At 50.0% G+C, this 15,211-nt stretch overlaps 1 protein-coding gene across 1 annotated transcript in view; it reads left to right on the plus strand.

Moving 5' to 3' along the window:
- Window positions 1-5,646: 5,646 nt before the first annotated feature.
- Window positions 5,647-15,211, plus strand: part of AATF (apoptosis antagonizing transcription factor) — a 41,420-nt gene continuing 31,855 nt past the window's right edge. Inside the window, exons 1-4 of the mRNA NM_001030724.3 lie at window positions 5,647-5,751; window positions 6,698-6,886; window positions 7,451-7,861; window positions 8,348-8,485. Coding sequence (NP_001025895.2) covers window positions 5,667-5,751; window positions 6,698-6,886; window positions 7,451-7,861; window positions 8,348-8,485 — 823 coding nt within the window. The 5' untranslated portion in view covers window positions 5,647-5,666. The remainder of the gene's footprint in view (window positions 5,752-6,697; window positions 6,887-7,450; window positions 7,862-8,347; window positions 8,486-15,211) is intronic.

Below are 15,211 nucleotides of genomic sequence, written 5' to 3' on the forward strand. Positions count from 1 at the left end.
GGTACTGTTTCTAAACACTGTGTTAAAGGCGGGGAGACTTCGCACCTCGTGGCTCAGCGCCTGCTCGTCCCTTTGCCTTTTGTATCGCTGCCGCGATTTTTCGCTCCGTTTTGCATTTCCATGAGCATAACAAGGGCTGATCTCTTCATTGCAAATTTTACTTATCTGAGCAAACGCTGTTTGTAAATACTGCTATTTGTGCTGCCGGTCTGTGCTGCTGTTTTATTGTCCAATCAATTATTTTAAACGAGGATCTCATTTTGCAGAAATCACGTCTGCCAACTCGTTTCCCCCCCCTTTTTTTTTCTCCTTTTTTTTCCCCCCTCCTTTTCCTTTTCCTTCCTTTCTTTTTCCTGCACTGAGGTGATTGTGCTCTTTATTCCACGCTAATTTAGGCAGAGATGCGATGTGGTTCAGTTTAGGTCACCGGTTTCTAAAGGGACGCAGGAGAGCCTGCCTTGTTCCCCGCGCTGCCGCTCGCTCTCGGAGCAGCTCTGCCATCACAAGGAGCCAACCCAGCAGTGGTTCCCATGCCCAAAGCCAAACGCGCCCTTCAGAGCTCCCGGGACGCGGCGCGGAGGCCTCAGCCCTTTGCAATTGGAATTCTGTGCTGTTCAGAGCGGAGCTGGGTGTTTCTGCACACCCTAATCCAGCAACAATCGCACAGTCAAAACTCCTTTTGAGATCATTGTGGCGCCGGGTTCTTGTAAGTCCTTGTTTACAAGAGCGTTTCCATTGACTTTGGTAGCATTACTTGTGTGAATGGAGGGCTGCAGGAGAAGGCCCTCGGAGCACATGTGCTGCTTGGAGGGGTTTTACGTGCGCGTATTAATCTTTTAACTGCGGCGACGCGGCCGTGCCACGGACAGAGCTGTGTGCGCAGTGTGCTTTCTGAAGTGTGCTCAGGATAACGGCTCTGATCTCTGATCTTTTCTCCCTCGGCTGCTCCTGGTTTCGGTGCCGTCCCCCCCAGCAGAGCGCGGTGCCGTGGGGCCGCTCGGTGCCCACCCCGCAGAGCTGCCCCGGGGAGCGGGGCGTCCTTTGGCATGGATGGGGCTCTCTGCATACGTGGGCAACGCTGAAGGTTTTGCAATCCCACGTGTAGGACTGTACCGCTTTGCTAGGAAAAAGGGCACCGGGAGGATATTGTGAGTATTACTCATGTTGAGCTCATTTATTTGAAGGAGATACTTTGCGAGATAAAGCGTCTTTAAAATGCAGTGGGTCTGCAGCACTCGGAAGCACCGCTTTGGCACAGAGAGGCTGCGTTGTGCGGCGCTCCTCACTGCCCTCTGTGCTGCTCTCCTTCCCATTCCCACTTTGCTCGGGCCCCGGAGTGGGGAGCAGAAGGGGATTTGTAAAGCCGTGCACCCCAAGAGTAGGAATGTACTCCAACCCTGATTTGTGGCCAAATGATGTATATTATTTTAATGCGTGTATGTGTACCCAGGCGCTGAGTGACGGGTACATGATACCAATCTATAAATAAATATAATTTACAAGTATCAGCGGTGATTTACATGCTCCTGCTATTCTAGGAAGTGGCCTGGAGTTTTTCCCCGAGCAAGAATGTTGTGTTTAAGCCTTGCATGCTCATACATACTAAATATAAGCAATCAGTCTGGCTTTCTGTTCCCACCCCAGCATACAGACTAAGGTATACTCTCCCCACTGTTCAGCACAATTGACTGCTGCATATCTGTAGGGCCGAGGCAGGTTCTGGAGGTGCTTTTATTTATGTCTGTGCTCTGTGTTCCAGATGACCACAAGATATTCCTGAAGTTCTAACTAAAATGAATGGGACCGCTAAAGAAATATACTTTGAGTATGAATCCATTTGGGATTGCTGTCTGTCTCTTTCAAAACGGTATTTGTCGTGCTTTCAGTCACAGACCCGGCTTACGACGCTGAGTTGCTTGTTGTCCGGAGAGCTTTTCATTCCTTACGGCAGTGATAGGAGGAAGGGCAGCCCTGCATTGTATGGCTGCTGGGCAGGAGCCGTGTGCCGGCCGTAGCACAGCCCCAGAAGGGCACTCTCACTGACTGCAGTGTGCTCACCTCCAAGTTGTGCGTGCAATCCCTGAGCTGGCTGCGTTGCTCCCATTGCATGCATCGGGGCGGCCCTCCATGTGCTGCTCCTCAGGACGGAGGGGCATCGCTGAACCGAGCTCAGGGCTGTGTGTGTGCTTTGATGGCGCTCGGTGCACTCTTTGGGCAGCGTTACTGGGAGCCATGAGAACTAGGTTGATTTCCTGATTGGTTTTCGGACCGGTGTGCTTCCTGCAGAACGGCTGCTGTTGGAGGGGCTGATGGTATCTCACCGTGTTTGGCACTCACTGCTCGGCTCTGATAATGGGACGGCACTGCGGCGCTCTGAGGGCCGGAGCAGTGCGGGCTGTGCTGTGGGCAGACACAGAGCTGCAGCCACACGTGTTGGATGCGGGGAGAGGTGGAGGGGGAACCTCAGAACAGAAGCTGCCCCGTGGGGCTGGGCTGTGTGTGCTGAGGTTCTCTGCTGCACTCCTCTCCGTGCTCCAGAGAGCGCACACGCGTGGTTCGCTCTGGGAGATTTCTCTGGGGCAAAAAAACAGGTTTTTGCTCCATCTGAGAAGGTTTTGTGGCTGTCACTGAGTGGCCTTAACATTCCTGTGTGCCAGGAGCATCCTCAGTCCATGTGCCTATGCGGATAAGCTGTGTTCATCACGTTTTTAGGTGTAAGAACAATTAAGAGTTGATCAAACCTTGGAAACAGTTGTGGTTTTTGACTGTATGATCATTAGGGATATCGGAAAGACTCAAGTAAATACAAAGTGCATTCATACATTCATCCCTAGGTACAAACAAATATTTATAGGGAGAGATTTTTGCTACAGACATCTGAATCCACTGTAGTGCATTTCCTCGTAGCGGATGGGTTTGCTGTGCGCTCCTTCCTTCCTCCCCCCATCTCCTTCCTCTTCTTTTTCTCCTCTTTCGCTGACGAATTGCTGATACAAAAAGGACATCTAAGAACGAAACAGTGCGGCTAAAATGAGAAAAGGCCGGATTGGAAAACTACACTGGCTTGCCAAAATGTAGGAAAGAGCAGCTCTGTGCTGGCTGGAGGCCGTGCTGGGGCACACACAGCCGTGCTGCTGCCAATGCCACACAGTGCGTGTGGGTGCTGCTGCTGCGTGGGCCCCCCGGAGCCCGACGGGAATGCTGGGACGGATCGCTGCTTTTCTTTGTTGACGTATTTCAGAAATGCACTGAAAGAAAAGAAGGATTTCTGTGAATAAGGTGTGAGGGTACAGACACACACACGGCAGTGTGAGCCCTTCGCTGCCGGAGCCGCCTCCGCATGCGGCAGTTTCCTGGAAGATGAACTATTCCAGCAATACGTGGGAGAAGTGGAAAGTTCTGCTGTAGTGCCCAAATCCCCGTGTTTATCTGTGATGTGCATGGGGGGGCGGTTCCCCTTTTAGCAAATAAGTGTGTAAATGAAAAGTACAGTGAAGAGGAAGCGTGCCGAAGAAACGATGCCGGGTAGTGTGACGGCTCCTGCCTGTGGCTTCTAAGCAGGTGGAGGGCTCAGTGGGATGCACTGCCATGCAGGAACAGGCTTCTGTGATGGCCTGAAATTAAAGTGTATGGGCATCGTGTTTGTCCAAAAACTGGTTGTGAACCAAATCCACAGCACTGTGATTTGAGGGCGTGCGAACCAGACATTAAAAGCGAGTCTGAGAGCCTGGTTGGAATGACACCACTGAGTGGAAGGCAAAGAGAGAGAGAATGGACTGCAAAGAAGGAGCCTGTGCTGCCAGAACATTTTAACAACTCCGGACTTCAACACCACACATTCTGCTCGATGTCCTTATCTGAAGCCAATCTTTCACTTGTGAGGACTCATGCAACTCGCTGTGTATTGCCTAGGAATTACACTGGGCACGTTCCGATTAAGCACTGCTAAATGCTGCCCTCCCTTTATTGAGGGGGTATTTATCAATTGGTGGGGTTGGGTCGGAAACGTCCCTTCTTCACTCCGTGAAGTGCAGAGCTCTGAAAAGGCAATTATGCATGGGGCGATCAGCAGTGGCTCTGTGGTTGGCTGAGTACGTCCCAGGAGCTGCTCAGGTAAGCATTTGTTTCTGCTCCTTCACTTCCTCTGGATTTATTTCTCCTCCCTTTGTTTGTAACGGCATCTTTTAGTCCGGAAACAACGCGGCTGTGAACTTGGAGGGAAGAAAAAGCAGAAGCAAAGGCGGTTTGCACCTTTTGCTTTGGAAATCTGTAACGTATGTGGAAGAGCCTTAATTTCACATCGCAGCAGCAACAGCAAACCCACCTAAAATATAACGCAGAGCATTAGAGCTGTCACTCAGACCGTGAGAAAATAAATACGAAATAAAGTTGGAATCGAATCGTAAGACTTGGCTGCATAAAATCCAAGGGTTTTGTTTGTGATGATAACGTGCATTTCCGGTGAGCGTTCGTTTTTACAGAACTTGAGATGCAGTCTTCAGAGCAGCCGGTACTGCACGGGTTCCCGAGCAGCCGTAGGGCAGCGGGGAGGGGGGAAAGGGGCGAAGCGCCCCCCGGGCTCCTCCTGCGGGTGCCGCGCGGGCCGGCAGGGAGCGGGAGCCGCCGGGCCCGTAATTAATGATATTCCTCTGCCCTCTGTAGGACGAGCGGCTGCACTGAACGCTCCTCTTCGGGGGAACCGAGCCGGATCCCGGAGCCGTGGAGAAGCGCCGGGCCTGGCCTGCGCCTTCCTGCGCTCTAATTAGGATGCATGTCGGGATTAATCTTCGTAACGTTCGGAAGCAGATAAGCAGTGAGGGAGAGCCGTGTGCTGGCAGGAAGGGGACGAGCGAACCGCCTGCTCCATGCAGGTGAACTTTGCAGCTTGCTGCTGGCAGCATCACAAACCCGCCGGTGCCATCCCAAACACGGGGTCCCAACAGACCTCCTGGGGCCGTGGCTGTGCGGGTGGGAGATTTGGGCCCTCATCTGCAGCTCACGTTTGAGATGCTCATTTAGGTCCATTCTCACTCTCCACGAGAGATGCACCGCCCTCCGTTCCCAGCCACCATTTCCGGGTGAGACATTGAGTTTGGGGGCCGGGAGGGGTTTCCCAGCCTCTTATGGGTTACTTATCCCGCACTGCTTTGCTGGGGCCCCGCAAAGAGCTGCAGGTGCGGGATGCAGCACAGCCGTGCCAGGTGTGGGCAGTGCCCTACGGCCCCCACTGCTCACATGGCAGCACTAATGCAGGTGTGTGCTGAGCGGGGGTGTGCGGGGAAGAAAAGAAGAGTAGTATTTCGAGTTATGTAAGACAGCTGTGCTGTAAGAACCGGTCATTCTCGTGCTTTCCAGCTCTGGAGCACTCAGCACGTAGGAATTCTCACGACACGGTCGTATAGGACGAGCGTTCTCCCCGTTGTAGCGGTGGAGGAGGGACAGCCCAGCACCTCCGGCGGGTTCGGATTTCGGTTCTTTTGTGGCGGTTGTTTCCGCTCGAACCACCGCGCGTACTTCAACGCAGACAAAGGACGAGCCGTGCGGGACGCGGCGCTACCGCGCGCGGAGCGCGGAGGTCCCGCCCCGCCCGAGGCCCCGCCCACATCGAGGCCCCGCCCCTACCGGCCCCGCGCGCCGCCAGGCCCCGCCCCACTCCGCCCGGGAAGATGGCGGCGCCCTTAGCGCAGCAGCTGGAGGAGCTGCTGAACCCCCGGCCCGACCTGCGCGACCCCGAGGACGACGCGGAGGAAGGTGAGAGGGGATCGGAGAAGGGTTCCGTGCGGGTGGGGGCGGGCCGGGTCGGGCAGGGGCCGGCTGCGAGTTGCCGGGCCGGGGCTGCACGTGGCGCGCGTGGAGCATCAGCCGCCGCCGCCGCCGCGGGGGGTGGGGGGGTCGGGCCGGAGTGCGACTCCGCTGTGTGTCGGCCCGCAGCGCTGCGGGGTGGGCGCCCCGGCTGTGCACGCGGCTCTGCCCGCAGCCACGCGGCGCTCCTCGCGCTCAGGGTTCGACCGCGGCTCCGCGCGCGCTCTGCTGCAGGCCGGGACGGATCCCGGGGGAAACTTCCAGAAAAGCGGTCCGGGAGGCGCCCCGCGGAGCGCCGCAGCTGCCGGGCGGGCCCTGAGCAGCACCTGCGGTCCTCCGTGGGCGGGAGGCGGCGCCGGCGGGGGGGAGAAGCGGCGCTGCGGTACCGTGCGGGAGAGGTACGAAACAGGAGCAGTAATCACAGTGCGGTTATTTCCTCTCTTTAGTCGTCCTAAAATGTTTATGTGCTTATGTGACTCGGGTCTACGGGATGAGGCCCAAGTGTGTCTGAGTCGCAGTTTTCCTCTTTGACTCGTTAAACGCAGAGTAAGTGAAGGCGTTCCGTGCTGTGAGTCCTGCAGCACGGGGACCACAGCTCTCCCGGAGCACCCCATGGAGTTCGGGGCTCTGTGGAAGGGCTGCAATGGGCCTCACCTGCACACACCTCACTGTGTGCTCTGCAAAAGGAGGAGGAGGTGGGGAGGAAGGTGTGAATGTGGGCAGCGCTCATTCAAAATGAAGCACTGCCATCCCCCTCACCTCTGCTGCACGGTTCGGTCTGTAGAGTGTGAGGAGCTCTCCATGGGGGAGGATGGCTGCTTTCTGCAGCTGCTCCTGGCCTGACCTTCAGTTCGGTTCAGATAACCTTCCTCCATTTTAATTCCTTTCCCTACAGCCACAGTTGCTAAAGTGATTGACAGGTTTGAGGATGAGACTGCAGACGACGTTTTACCTGTTGGTAATATACGGAAAAAGGCTTCGGTCTCCCTCTTAGAAGCTGACCAAAGGTACAGTGGCAAAGCGACGTCTCGCAAAGCCCTGCAGGAAGAGCTGTGGGGAGATGCTCTGTCTGAGGAGGGATCTGGTAAGAAACCTTATGTCTTCATGCTTTTGGTTAGACTACTTATAATTTTAGCATGCTAGACCGAATTAGGGCCATCTGCCCTGGGATGAGGAGCTCGAAATCCTTGGTGGAGGTTTATAAACAGGTGCAAATAAGTTGGAAGTGCCCTCCTGGAATTCAGGGCACGTTTTTTCACTTGAAGGAAAAGGAAATCCCCAAAAGAGGTTCCCTTCTTCAGGGCCAGGAGGGGCTGTGAGCCTCTCTGAGGTGAGATTCAGCCAAGCCCCGGATGAGTGCTGTGTGGAGGGGAAGGAATAGCTGCCATTTTAAGGCCAATATATCTCGAGGGCTGCAGGTGTATCTTATTTTAAAGATACGTTAAGCAAATTGTGACCACCTTGTTTGATTACTGTGCCACTGATTATTGTTGCAAAAGATGAGAGCTAAGATCTTTTCCTGGATATAGTCTCATTTTTTTTTATTAATCGGTCAGAAGAAAAAATAAAACAGTTTGGTGCTCAGATCAGTGGCCATTGTTGATGCATGCTGCAGAGTGACAGATCTTCTTTCTCTTTGAATTAATAGCTGAAGAAGCCTTGGATGAGTGGTATAGTGGCAGTGAAGATTCAGAAGACAATGGCAGCTCGGGCAGTAAAACAGAGGAGCAGCCCAGCAGTGCTGGCAGTGACCAGGAGGACAACCTGGAAGATGATGAAGAGAGAGATTCCTCTGCCAAAGCACCAAAGTTCAGTTTCCAGAATATCACAGACTTTGAGAAATTTGCAGAGGGGATGGATGACGTTGGGAGCAGTGATGGAGAAGATGAAGATGATGCCAGCATAGAAGAAGGAAGCGATGATGAGAAATACGAGGGGGAGAACCATGACCACGTAAAAGACACCAATGACAACGAGGATGATGGGGGAGTGATGACATTCTCAAAAGGACAAACGAGTGATGAAGTGGAAAAAGGAAAAGCGGTGAAGAATCAGCTCGGTTAGTGCGTGTTTGCTGTGTGTTTTGATCAGATTCACCTTGCTGAGAGGCTGCCCGTGGTAGGAGGCACTGCAGCATGTTAACTTGCTGTTGGTGCAGTGCACGTGCAAGCTGCAGCAGCCCGTGTCGTTTGCAGATGTTGCACTAATTGTGCTATGCACGCTGGTGTTACCACTCCTACAGAATCTCATATTATGGGGTATGCTTATCTGCTGCCTTAACTGAACCCATGCTGAATGTACTTGTGGTTTGGGTGGGAAGCAGGACTCTGTTAGTTCTGTGCTGTCTGTCTTCAAATGCTGAAATTCTTCCAGTTTATTCAGTTGAATTACCAGCATCCATTTACATGTCATTCTTCTAACCAGTGAAGCAAGTAGAGTTTTTGTGATTCTCAGGGTTGCAGTCAGGATCACAGATAGGATGGGGAAGGAGCAAATGCTTTGGCTTGTGCAACAACTTTCTTTTTTTCCTCTTTCTCTTATGAAGCGCTGTGGGATCAGATCTTGGAAGGCAGAATCAAGATGCAGAAGGCACTCGTGATCGTCAACCGGCTTCCTCAGCCAGATACCTTTCCCCTCTTCAGAAAGGAAGGTGGACAGGAATTCGACAGTGCTGTGGAGAGCTGTAAGAATTCTTCAAACTTCTTCCTTTGCATAGAGTCTGCTGCAGCCCATGTGTTTTTACCTGTGTGAGAGAGCTTTGAGTTGCGCATGTTTGTAGTATTAGCTGTCAGTTTCTATTGCCTTAATCATTAATTAGTGTGTGGGAGTTGCTGAGTCACGGCCTGAACCTCTGATTGAGCACCTGGAGAAAGGACCCGGTCAGCCCTGGGAGCACAGGTGGAGGCAATTCAGCTGTGCAGCCAGAAGGGGTGGAGCCTGGCTGCACTCTTAAATCTCATTTAAGGGCTGACTACTACTGAGGAAGGATCTCCAGCAAGAGATCCTTCCTTTGTGGAGTACTTCTACAAGCGTAGATCTTCAGAGACAGGTGAGCATCCTTCTTATAACTCCTTCTCATTGCACTGGTCATGCTGCTGTTATGATTAGGTGCTGTGTAAGCATAAAGTATTTCTGACCCCGGGCAAAGCAAATGTCTTCCATCACCCATGTCTGTGTATGTCTAATTGATCTCTGGCAGCCTGTGTTGTCACTTGTGTGATGTTGGTGAGCCTCAGCTTGGGTCCTGCTGCTGTTTCTACTTTGTGTGGGTATTGAAGTTCGTTTATCTCTTCTGTATTGGATCTTAGAAGTAACTGGTTTGGTTATTGTTGCCTGGTGTGGAGCTGGGATGCTTCTTTGTACTGAGACACTGTGTGGGGACCAGCTCTGTGCTGTGTCTGTGGTTGCAATGATTTGTCCTAACCAGGAGTAATGCAGCACAAAGGAGAGGGCCTGTGCTGTCAGAGCAACAGCAAATACCGTTTCAGTTTGGAGCTGCTTCAGATGTTTGGTTTTTAGGGTCACTGTTGATAATACTGATCTGGTGAGACTTGTTGTAGATTCTCCAATATGGCAAATGGGATCTGCGTGCTCCAGCTGATGAACGCAAAGTGCTCAACTCCAGTGCACTGTGGATCTGTTTAATTTATCAATGCTTCGGTTTGTGTGTGCAGTACTGATACCTGTGTGTTTGAGAAACTTTGACGTGGGCTGGCACAAGTTATCTTAAAACTACATTAGGAACTCTTGCCATGATCTAGCCTGACCCTGGGCCTTGCCCCTCTGCCAGGGTTTGACTGTTATCCTACAGCTCACACCTGACCTGAGCACATAGCTAATCAGCTTATTTGGAGTTATAGCAGGTGAGACTCTTTGTTTCAAAGTTAGCTCAGCTGCTTTAAATGAAGTGATTAAGGAAAAGAAGGAGAACTCCCAGCAATACTAAGCTGACCTTTCAGTGAAACGCGTGTTATTAATGTGTTTAATGAGATGCATTACAAAATGCACTGAGCACCATGTTTCATTACAGGTCTAAAATTCAATATCATTAAAGACCTTTAACAGAAACAATGGTTGACATTTTGATATTTCCCATAAGCAAAATACATCCAGGAACACGCAGCGTAATACTATGCACAGTACGGCAGGGAGGTTAATCTGCCAGTTGTCCAGTCCATTAAAGGAAAACCTGCTGTTAATAGCTGCACTGTGATTCCCTGCCCACCCTGTTTTCATAATCCAGGCAGGAAAGTTGCAGCAGTTTTCTGTGCTGTTCCAGCAGATGACCTGAGCTCAGGTTCCACTTTGAGTGGGGAGACAGCAGAACAGTCCAGCTGGGTTGACCGTGGGGATGTTAGCAGGGGATGTACTTGGGCTGATGGGTGGAAAGTGAGGAGCTTAGGAACATTCTGATGCTGCTGTGTTTGTTTAGCATTTGCTGGCGTTCTCTAAGGGACCAAGTTTACCTTTTTATATTTTTTTAAATACAGTCTGTAACTGTACAGTGAAGTAGGTTACAGCAGCTGTTCGTGATGATCTGCACTGTTGTCCAAGCAGATATTTCTCTGTTCTGCAGAGGTGCTCTCACCAGAAGTTGGGACGTGCCAAGCATGAAATGTAAGGCAGGAATTTGTATGCACAGATCTTAGAGGCTGGGAGCACAGTGGGTGACAGTGACCCATTTCTCCCCCACTTGGTGGTGATGGGCGCTGGGAGAGGGATCTGGGACATCGCAGCTCAGCGAGGGCTTTGCCCAGCACGGCTGGGCTGTGGCATGGTTTCTGTTAGGGAGTTCGTGCCTGGCTAACAGCACTGTGAAACCTTAGTTTTGGTGAGTGAAATTAAGTCAATAATAATAAAAAATCATATATTGTAATCTATTTAAAGCCTTTCTTGAAGCGATGGACCTTGATTGAGGAGGGCAGTCTCACTTTTCATCAGTCAGCTTCCAGAAAGAGCTCTGATGGAGAGGTTTGGTGGGTTCTGTACAAATAAACTTCTAGGAATTCAGTTCTACATAAATAAACTTTTAGAAGCTCAATTCTGACCGGTGAGATGGTGGGCTGGGTGTACATTTCTGCACTCCTGTGTCCTCAGTTGTGTTAGCAGCTCGTGGGCAGGAGCCCGTTCTCCAGACAGGAAAAAATGGAAAGCATTGGGCATGAGAAGGTTTTAAAGATGAATCGTTTTATCATGGGTTTAAGGCAAGGCTTTGTGAATGCTGGATGTTGAGCTGGTTCCATTGCACGTAGCGTGCTTCAGACTTGGATGGGATTTAAGATAATCATGACATTGACACTGTTTTGGAATGGATGATCCTCTCCTTTCAGGGAAGCCTCAGCAATTCCTTCCAAATCCACAAAATAAATCTGGCATGCTTTCATGATCTTCTCTGAATGAGAGGAAATGATCTGCTGTGTGAAGCTGCACGAAGCAGTGCTGCCCAGAGTCCCAAAGGCTCTGTGTTAGGAGTGCTGCAGGCTCTGGGCCCTCACACCTCTTTCTGAGCTTCCCAGCAAGCTTTTGGTGTTATCCAGAGCCCTTCCCTTGCTTGTGAAGGATCTGCTCCCTGCCTGCAGGAAGGATGAGTCTGTTGAGGTGGAAAACAGCCCTCCTCTATTTGCCTTGCTGGTGTGGCCCACTTGTGACAGCTCTTTGTGCAGCTGCTGGTGGCAGCGAGGCTCCCCAGGGACTGACTGGGGGTGTTAAAGAGCAGGCAGCCGTGATCTGTGTGCTTCTGCAGTTTTACAGCCAAATCTGAGCAAAAATGGTAAGGTCGTGCACGTTTCCCAAATTCTGAGATTGCATCTTAGGACAAACTCAAGTGTTCCATTTATTATTTTTGTAATCTTTTATGGGGGGGAAAAAAAATAAAAAATGATATGACGCACCCTGGACAATCTTGGATTCCTGAGATCTCAGGTTCTGGTGGATGATTTACTGCAAAATTGCTTATAAATTGAAGTAGAAAATGTTTTGCAGACCTGGCAGCTTTCAGGCTTCACACCCATTTGTCACCCAGCATTTCCCTTTGTGTATAGAACAAGAATTAATTAGGCTGCACTGCAGGAAAAGTTTATGGCCATAATTTATATAGGATGAATTCCTGTTTAAAGAGACAGCCTTGCTTTGTTTGCACCGTGTTGCTTTTTCTTTTTTCCTAATCTTTAATTATATCCCAGTGTTTTTTTCCCAACCCTCCCTTTTACCTGCACGTTGCAGGCTGTGCTCATGGAGTGTTTCTTCCTGCTTTGCATCCATGGAGAAAGTCGGAGAGGTCTCTTAATACCAAAAGCACGGCGGCTGCGCTCTGAAGGCAGTGCAAATTGTGAATGCATTGCACACGTGAGCTCCCACAGCTCATGTTTGTGAGGTGCTGCTGCCCGGGGCGCTCTGTTTCTCCAAGATACGTTTGTGTTCTCACACCGTATCTCCTAGTCTGGTCCAGGGCTTGAGATGTTGCCTCCGTTTGGGGTCTTGCACGTTCAATTAATGTTTTTCATAATCAATGCAAGTCAGAATTTGCAATCTGCTCCTGATTTGCACATTAAAGAGACCCATTAATTAACAATTCCAATCCCTGGCATGTTCCCGCAGGATCCTTGCATTATTTACATAGAAAAAGAGTGCAAGGTGCAAGTTTCTGTGCTGTGTCTCCGCGCAGATTGCATGCTTGCCATTCATGTTTCTGTGTATGCTTTCAGGGAGGGGGAAGGTTGGAAGTAGATGTGAAAATGGCACAAAAATTACCTCAAGGGCAGGAAGGAGTCGGGGCAGAGGTGGAAGCCATGCTGGTGAATCCATATCCGGTGTCAGGAATTAAACGGTGCTGAGGTTGGGGCTCTCATTCAGTAACAAAAAGCCACAGCCTGCTGTGGGGAGGGGGACAAGCGGGGCTGTAGACAAGATCTCTTGCTCTCAGCAAAGGCCGGGAGCTGGGGTTCCTTGTAGGGTCCTGCAGCTCTGTTCTTGCTGCTGTAACTCCTCTCTCTTTACAGTTCTGGTTAAAAATCCTTGGGGATGTGACAGTGATGCTTTGTGATTCACAAACAATAATGGGGATAATGCATTATTTTCAGTTTTTAGTTGGAGAGAAAGCTAAGTAAGGACATACCGAAGCTCATGTGGGTCTCTTGCAGGTGTTGAGATGCTTATACACATTGGAAGACTTAAAGATGAGAAGTAGTTGTCTATTTTTTGTGTGTGTGTCCTTTCACCTTCCTGCAGTTAGAATGCACCCTGAAATAGAAACTGCCAGCTGAACGTTTTCAGTGCTTTTTGACTTTGCCTCTGTCTGTCAGTTGAGAGGAAATACCGGACTGTGGGTTTCCTCAGTGTGAGCCCTGCAGAAATGGGAGAGCACAGCTGTGGTGGAAGGCAGGCAGGGTTTGGGAGGGCGGGTTGGCTCGTGAGAGGAGCAGAAGTGGTGGCAGCGCATTATTTACACTCTGAGTAACTTCTGCACAGCCCTGCAAAGATTGGTGATCAATAAGAAAATAAATCTGAATAAAGTGAATTGGATTAAATATATATATTTAATATATATAACATATAAAATATATTTTATATATATATATATATATATATATATATAAATCAGATGAAACTCCCCGTGTGCTTGCAAGGCTGTTATCCCCAAAGCTGCCTGGGTTATTAATCTGTTAATGGAGCAGCAGCTCCTCCTGGCAGCTGCCTGAGCTGCTCAGCACAGTGCCCGGGCTGCTCCTAATACTTACAGCATTGCATCCAGCTTTAAAATTCTGCTGGAATTTGTGTATCTCTTCCCAACTTGCAGTGATATTTGAGCTTTGGTTTGTATTGTCTGTAGTAACTTTATCTTCTTTTCCTGGTCATGGTGGTGAAACGAGTGTGAGCTGTATGTAACGTCTGCAGGAAGCAGCTCTCCGTTCATAATCTTACTGGAGCCAATCTCTTCAAGTCAGTTGCTGGATAACCTGTGTTATACATTGATCAGTTATTTCCTGAAGGTGTTATATGTCTCAGGTGCAGCAAGCCAGTGGTTGCTATTTAATTATACTTTATTGGGAAGTAGAGCTAAAAAGGGCACTAGCAGAACGTGGTGGTGCTTGCCTGGAGCTGCACAGGGCTACCTGGGAACCTCTGGGTAAAGGAGGTGCTGACTTTTTGTTCCAAAGTATTGTAGTCCAGTCCAAACGCCTCACCTCTCTTTTTTTTATCTCAATGTCTCAGTTTCTGGGGTGGAGTGAGGTTACATTTGTAGTGGGTGCAAAGGGCTGTGATGGCCCTGGAGCTCCATGGGCCTTTGTAACTATGGCCTGTGTTGGACTCCTGGCACACAGGGCTGGCTTTCTGCTCCAGTGACAGCTATCTGGCTTGTGACTGAGCGGAGCTCATTGGTGGAGAAGGCCTCTGAATGATGAGGTTGAGAATCCCACTTGCATTCAAGACAGCAGGAAAGACTGAGTTTGCTTTCTCTTTAGTTTATCTTATGTTCACAATGATTCCCCATCTTTAAAACATATTTTTATTCAGTATCCATGTAAGTAATGTCCAAAAAGCTGATGAAGTATTGGCTAACTTGAATAATCATGGAGTCATAGAATGGTTGGGTTGGAAGGGACCTTAAAGATCATCTGGCTCCAATTCCCCGGCCATGGGAAGGGTCACCAGTCATGAAATCAGGTAAGATCAAGGCTAAATCAGAATAAGGTTCTGGAGGACCTGTCCCCCTTCCTGTAGGAGAGGACGTGTTTGGCAGAAGGTCCTCTTCTCACTGTGCAGCACAATGTGCCACCCCCTGCCTCGCTGCCCAGCTGCTGCTTGGCACTTTGCACACCTGGTTAGGGAAAAGATGCCATATGAAATGCACTTTATCAATGTAAGCTTGGGATTTCTCAGAGAAGCCCGCAGGAATCAGCTGCCAGTAATTCTAGTCAGAATTTTGTTATCATCTCCATTCATGGATCACTTTTAAAACTGAGATGCAGCCCATACGTACATCTGGAGCGGATAATGCTGTGATGCAGAGCAAGGTGGGTGTCACAGGGCTGCAGGGGGAGGGATTGAGGCACAGGCAGATTACGTGGTTTCCAGTTACAGGATTAATTGGTGCTAGGCGAGATCATGGGCTTAAATATATTCTTGCTTTGAAGATTTTACTGGGAGCCTGCACAAATGTGTGACAGCAGCACCGAGTTTCAAGCCTGAGTGTAAATTATCATGATCAGATCTAGCCCACTTAACACTGGTAGTTCATTTTAATTGAATTGCATTAGTCTAGACACTTTATGAATACAAAAGCATCATGCTTGTCGATTCATGCAGTGCCGAGTTTGGTTTTAAATAGGTGTGGATGCAGGTGTCTCCAAATCTCACCTTCCTCTGTGATCCAGTGAAGAATCTGTTCAACTCTGTGTGGGACCGAACC

Source organism: Gallus gallus, chromosome 19 (genome assembly GCF_016699485.2).
Source record: "Gallus gallus isolate bGalGal1 chromosome 19, bGalGal1.mat.broiler.GRCg7b, whole genome shotgun sequence".
Lineage (NCBI taxonomy): Eukaryota > Metazoa > Chordata > Aves > Galliformes > Phasianidae > Gallus > Gallus gallus.